This window comes from Nerophis ophidion, linkage group LG29, assembly GCF_033978795.1.
Source record: "Nerophis ophidion isolate RoL-2023_Sa linkage group LG29, RoL_Noph_v1.0, whole genome shotgun sequence".
Classification (NCBI taxonomy): Eukaryota; Metazoa; Chordata; class Actinopteri; order Syngnathiformes; family Syngnathidae; genus Nerophis; species Nerophis ophidion.
In genome coordinates, this window is record NC_084639.1 from 14,307,525 (window position 1) to 14,314,622 (window position 7,098).

At 42.1% G+C, this 7,098-nt stretch overlaps 1 protein-coding gene across 1 annotated transcript in view; it reads left to right on the plus strand.

Annotated features, from left to right (window-relative positions):
* LOC133546262 (zinc finger protein 567-like) overlaps window positions 1-2,394 on the plus strand; it is a 43,318-nt gene extending 40,924 nt beyond the window's left edge. Inside the window, exon 3 of the mRNA XM_061892178.1 lies at window positions 1,011-2,394. Coding sequence (XP_061748162.1) covers window positions 1,011-1,090 — 80 coding nt within the window. The 3' untranslated portion in view covers window positions 1,091-2,394. The remainder of the gene's footprint in view (window positions 1-1,010) is intronic.
* Window positions 2,395-7,098: the final 4,704 nt, after the last annotated feature.

Here is a 7,098-nt window from a genome sequence, read left to right on the forward strand (position 1 = left end):
GCATTGTAGCAGGTTTGACTCTTGTTTATTGTTTCAATAAACATGTTTTCGTTCCAGTCGATCGCGCCAATTTCTAGCACGACCTCCTTTCCTGCTCGTCTCGGCGCGCCTTTCGGTGGCCGGTGGCTGCGTCTTCCGCGGGGGCTCATCTCTCTCCGGGTTGCTCTCGTCGTCTTTGTTGTCTGTCGTTTCCTCTCCTACTTCTGCCACGATTGCTCCCCCTTCTCCCCTTTTATGCTGCAGCAGAAGATGCAGTGATTGAGAGCAGTTGTGTCGTTTACGCACCTGACTCGGATTGCTGCAGCGTCGCTCCAAGTGCGCCCCGCCAATCTGCTCCGCTGCTTGCTCCGCCTCCTGGCCGCCACCTTGGGCAGGACCGTCATTTGTCCTACCCTGCTGTCGACTCCGTCTCTCCACAAATACTTCAACAAAATATGAATCATAAACTGTGAAAAGAAATGCAACACTGCAATATCCAGTGTTGACAGCTAGATTTTTTGTGGAAATGTTCCATAAATATTGATGTTAAAGTTTTCTTTTTTTTTGTGAAGGAATTTTTAGAATTAAGTTGATGAATCCAGATGGATCTCTATTACAATCCCCAAAGAGCGCACTTTAAGTTGATGATTACTTCTATGTGTAGAAATCTTTATTTATAATTTAATCACTTGTATATTATTCAAAAAGTTTTTAGTAATTTGTATATATTTTTTTCCAAATAGTCAAGAAAGACCACTACAAATGAACAATATTTTGCACTGTTTACAATTTAATAAATCAGAAACTGATGACATAGTGCTGTATTTCACTTCTTTATCTCTTTTTTTCTAACCAAAAATGCTTTGCTATGATTAGGGGGTACTTGAATTAAAAAAATGTTCACAGGGGGTACATCACAAAAAAAAGGTTGAGAACCACCGATTTAATGAACCAAAATATCTAAATATACTTAATTTGTTGTTTGATACCATGGTGACAAATTCTCATTAGATTCATGTTTTCATTTGCAGGACTCATTCAGGCACCCGATGTGTGTTGGAACAAGCTTTTCAAGACAGCATACAGAGAGCTATGTATGACGAATGGATGAGTGACGGACCAAAAAGTAATACACTAAGGGGGGTAACATGAAACCACCAACAAAAGTCCTGATGGTTAAGTGGGTGAAAGCTGCTTTGCAAGGGCTTGGTGAAGAAATTATCCGGAAATCTTTCCGGGTTTGCGAGATAATAAGCCCAGTTGGATCACAGGATGGTGAAATAGGAGTGCTGAAAGCGGGGAGGCATTGCACATGACGCTTGCGAAGAGTTGTCAGAGAAGAGCAAGGCACTGGTAGAGAATCAGGGTGATATACACGGCCTCCTCAATCAGCCCCTGAGACAAGATGACACAGATGACGACCAAGACATAGCCCTAAAAAGTGATGAGAGTGAAGGGGAAGCGGACACAGACGAAATTATTTCAAACGACGGTGGACAAGGTGACGGAGAAATGGACGACGCTGAAGATGACGAGGTCTTAAGAACTTGTTGGATCTCCACAAGTACCGTAGTATATGCCCATCAAGGTGCAGTGGGGGAAGCATCTGTCACTAATGCCGACAGGAACATTTTCAGTTTGTTCAAGTTCCAATGATATTTTCTCGTTTCACGTTATAATTGCCATGTTGAAGAGGTTCATTTAGCCTACTGGTGTGTATTTAAAAATGGTTGATTTATATAAACAAACGGCCGGGGGCGACCCTGCAGGACTGTGTCCCAGGTGTGAAATAGTTGATATGCTCCGTCATCCCTGTTGACAGTCTTTGGGGCCTTTCAACAGGGATGAAGGAGCATACCAACTATCCCACACCTGGGACACAATATTGCAGGAGCGCCCCGCCTTACCCCCAACGCACACTAGGGAGCGCCCTTATCATACACACTTCAGGTGGGATGGTACAATCCATATAACAGGTCACAGACAACGTCATGCTAACATCACGTGAAACCTCTGATGAAGGCTGCAGAAGCAAGGTAGCCGAAACTTGTCAGGTAGTGAAGTGAATTATATTTATATAGCGCGTTCTCTCTAATGACTCAAAGCGCTTTACATAGTGAAACCCAATATCTAATTTTTACATTTAAACCAGTGTGCGTGGCACTGGGAGCAGGTGGGTAAAGTGTCTTGCCCAAGGACACAACGGCAGTGACTAGGATGGCGGAAGCGGGGATCGAACCTGCAACCCTCAAGTTGCTGGCACGGCCGCTCTACCAACCGAGCTACACCGCCCGGTATAGCTCGGTTGCAAGTAAGGTAAAGCAACACTTTACCTTACTAGCCTATGTAAATCAACCATTTATAAATAGTTATAATTGCCTTTAGTGAGTGTGCCACACGCTCACTATGACAGTGATCCCCGTTAACTTCTTTCAGACTGTGATAAACGTTTGAATCATTAATCATAAATCGAATATTTTCATGAATTGAGAATAAAAAAAACTGTTTATTACCTTCTAAACACATTTGGCAAGTCTCATCTCTTGTTATTTACAGGCTTGAAAGGCTTAATTTATGGTAAAAAAAATTGTAAAATACGCTTTAAATAAACAATATCAATATTGTGTTATTATATAATTGCAATTCTTAATATTAATATTGTGTTAGTTTGTAGAGGTGGAGAGCTGACTTTTTGTGGTTGGAGTTGCGTCTTTCAAAGCGCTTTATTTAGAAAAAATGTTTTATTAATATTAGATTAGATTAGATAGTACTTTATTTATTCCGTCAGGAGAGTTCCTTCAGGAAAATTTGAATTTTCAGCACAATCCCATTCAAGATCAGACAAACATTACAGGGAGACAGAACAGGATCGCTGACGGGTCTGGCGGCTTCCAGCGCCCCTTACAAAAAAGGTGAGATACAGGTAAACAAGTGGGGGGGAATGGGAGAAAAAAATAGTAGATTAAAATAAAATGAAAAAATCGGTCTAAGCCTGGGGCCCTGGAGTGGGGGTGCAGACTAGGGCCAAGGGAAAAAAACAACTCATAGCCATAGTACACATCCCTCTTACATGTGTGTAAGAGGGAAACATCAAACAACAAAGAACACAAAGGACATTAAAGACATTAAAGCAGCAGATACAACCAGACACTTCTACATACAGCTATGAATAAAAAGTAAAAGAAACATATACACTGTGGTGGCGTCTGCGGTGTTCCACGCCATCGTCTGCTGGGGTGGATGGAGCATGGCCAGTGACAGGATCAGACCCAACAAAGCAACCAAGACAGCCGACTCCATTCTCGGCCAGTGTCCAGTCCGAATGGATGAGCGAGGATACGTCCAAGGTGACTGAGGTGTCCGACACCTGCTCACCCAGCCAAGACACCGCGAAGCCTCTCCGTCCCAGCGCTCAGTGCTAGTTCCGCAGCCCTGTCCCCTCATCCGCATCTCCTCCAGTCCCTCCAAACCGACTCCGGTGTGGCAGACACCCAGCAGCTGGTCTCCATGGCCAAAAGGCTGCCGGGAGGCAGATCCAGAAGTCCACAAAAACGCACCACAGAGGTCACGAAAGTGCCACCCCTTGTCACACAGTCCCAAGGGGTCCCGGACCGAAAGGCAAACAAAAATATTAACACATTAATATATATATAGTGATCCCAGGGATCATTATTGCGAATACTTGGCTGCGGAATAAGTAACAACAGTTTTCTAAACTGGACTTTCAATCGAAGCAGGAGGTAATAATTAAAGGAAGATCTCCTTTGAGACAGAGAGACTTTTAAAACTGAAGAAAGATAAGGAAGACTTCCATAAACAAGTTATCGATGCTTTTGTTCAGAAGGAGCGGCGCATGGATTTCATTTATAAGTAAAGGTAAGACCATAATAACGTTTTTTTTATTACTGGTAAATGTGCTTTTCGTGATGGTATCCTTACATCACACTCAAATTTATAAGCGCAGGCCTAAATTTACCGCATGGCTTTGGTTAAGCGCAGGAGTGAGACGAGGTTTTAAAATAATTAGTGCATGCTTACTTTTACCGCATGCCTTTGGTAAGCGCAGGAGTGAGACGAGGTTTTAAAATAATTAGCGCATGCTTACTTTTACCGCATGCCTTTGGTAAGCGCAGGAGTGAAAAGAGGTTTTAAATTATCGCCCCGGCGGCTATTCAAGGGAATACGGCAACACCCTGTTTAGGTCATAATATAGCGCAACAAAATCACACTATTACACCTTCACAGATGTGTAAGTTACCCATGCCTGGGGCACTAATACACCCCCATACCATCAATCAATCAATCAATCAATGCTTATTTATGTAGCCCTAAATCACAAATGCCTCAAAGGACTGTACAAACCTCTACGACTACGACATCCTCGGAAGAACCCACATAAGGGCAAGGAGAATTCACACCCAGTGGGACGCCAGTGACAATGATGACTATGAGAAACCTTGGAGAGGACCTCAAATGTGGGCAACCCCCCTTCTAGGGGACCGAAAGCAATGGATGTCGAGCGGGTCTAACATGATACTGTGAAAGTTCAATCCATAGTGGCTCCAACACAGCCGCGAGAGTTCAGTTCAAAGCGAATCCAAGACAGCAGCGGGAGTCCCGTCCACAGGAAACCATCCCAAGCGGAATCGGATCAGCATCGTAGAGATGTCCCCAACCGATACACAGGCGAGCGATCCATCCTGGGTCCCGACTCCGGACAGCCAGTACTTCATCCATGGTTGTCGGACCGGACCCCCTCCACAAAGGAGGGGGGGACAGAGGAGAAAAAGAAAAGAAGCGGCAGATCAACTGGTCTAAAAAGGAGGTCTATTTAAAGGCTAGAGTATACAAATGAGTTTTAAGGTGAGACTTAAATGCTTCTACTGAGGTAGCATCTCGAACTGTTACCGGGAGGGCATTCCAGAGTACTGGAGCCCGAACGGAAAACGCTCTATAGCCCGCAGACTTTTTTTGGGCTTTAGGAATCACTAATAAGCCGGAGTCTTTTGAACGCAGATTTCTTGCCGGGACATATGGTACAATACAAACGGCAACATAGGATGGAGCTAGACCGTGTAGTATTTTATACGTCAGTAGTACAACCTTAAAGTCACATCTTAAGTGCACAGGAAGCCAGTGCAGGTGAGCCAGTATAGGTATGTATGTAGGTATATATGTATATAAAGGTATATACAGTACAGGCGTAATATGATCAAACTTTCTTGTTCTTGTCAAAAGTCTAGCAGCCACATTTTGTACCAACTGTAATCGTTTGATGCGAGACATGGGGAGACCCGAAAATAATACATTACAGTAATCGAGGCGAGATGTAACAAACGCATGGATAATGATCTCAGCGTCGTTAGTGGACAAAATGGAGCGAATTTTAGCGATATTACGGAGATGAAAGAAGGCCGTTTTAGTAACGATTTTAATGTGTGACTCAAAGGAGAGAGTTGGGTGGAAGATAATACCCAGATTTTTTATAGAGCCACCTTGTTTAATTATTTGGTTGTCAAATGTTACAGTTGTATCATTAAATAGAGGTCGGTGTCTAGCAGGACCGATAATCAGCATTTCCGTTTTTTTGGCGTTAAGTTGCAAAAAATTAGCGGACATCCTTTGTTTAATTTCATTAAGACACGCCTCCAGCTGACTGCAGTCTGGCGTATTGGTCAGCTTTAGGGGCATGTAGAGTTGGGTGTCATCAGCATAACAGTGAAAGCTAACACCGTATTTGCACAGATGCTGGCTTTTTAACTTTGCACCTATAACACTCCGGATTGTTCTTTTCCTCTTTGGTTTAGAGGACATGACGTCCACAGTTTCCAAAAACAATTTGAAATGTGGACTCCTCCTGTTTACACAACAATAATGATGCAATATGTACACACAGCTAGCCTAAATAGCATGTTGGCGTCGATTATTAGCACTCCACGCAAGCCAATAACATCAACAAAGCTCGCCTTTGTGCATTCACGCACAGCATAAAGGGTTTGGTGGACAAAATGAGACGAAAGAGTGGCACAAAACTCGTCTTTCTGTGGCAGCGTCGGAAAAAATGTGCATGTAAACAAACTACGGTGAGTTTAAGGACAGCCGAAATTAGCAGGACAAAACGGCGCTCGTCAAATACTGCCATCAGTGAAGCATAAACATAACCATATTAAACAGTGGGATTTCTAACATTTAGGAGGGTTTGTGTCATGTTTGTCCTCAGAAACATTATTAAAACAACAAATATTTTTCCCCCCGACTTTTTCCATTTTTGAGCAATTCTCCAATAATTTAAGGCTGTGTGACTATATTGCCATCAGATGGAAAGTGTAGACATGTAGCCAAGTGGGAAAAAAAATGAATTTTACAATGTAGTTCAGAAAGTACTCCACTAGAGGTCAGTATGGCGAAGAAGCCAGAGTTGGATGAGACCCAAGAAAAAAATAAGTTGTATTTGAGTGAACTCGTAACTTTGGGAGAAACCTGTGTGTACTTCTGTTGCTTCTTCAAATGTCATTCAAGAGATTTTGGACAAATGTGAGAAAACGCGACTGCTTAGTTTTTTATTATTTGATTTTGTCATACCTAAGATACATATAATTTACTTCTAATAGTTCCAGAACATAAGGTGGACACCTCTTTTAACTTGTGAAAATATACCCCGACCTGAACCTTTATTATTTCATTTATAGAGGGTTCAAATACCAATATTTACTTTTCAAAATAAAGAACCCTACAAGTAGTTTTGTCTCCTGTGCTTGATAACACATTTGGGTACCAGGACAGGGGTTCTGCTAATTTGGTAGTTTGGGTTAACTTAAATAGTGGCTGTAATTATACAGAAAATAGATCAATCACATAACTGCTGTAGCCGAGGGTCCTATAGGTTCGCATATTCTGTGTACTTATATAATAAAATAATAAACGAGAGACATAGGAGCAGGTCCGGTCGCCACCACTTATTTAATGTTATCTTCACACCCCTTTTTTTTTTTCTTCTAATAATTTTGCAGTCCTTTTTTTTTTTTTTTTTTTTTTAAATTTAAACCTTATTTATAAATTTCCACATTTACAAACAGGCGAGAAACAATAATCAAAATAAGTACAAAAACAGTATAAAAC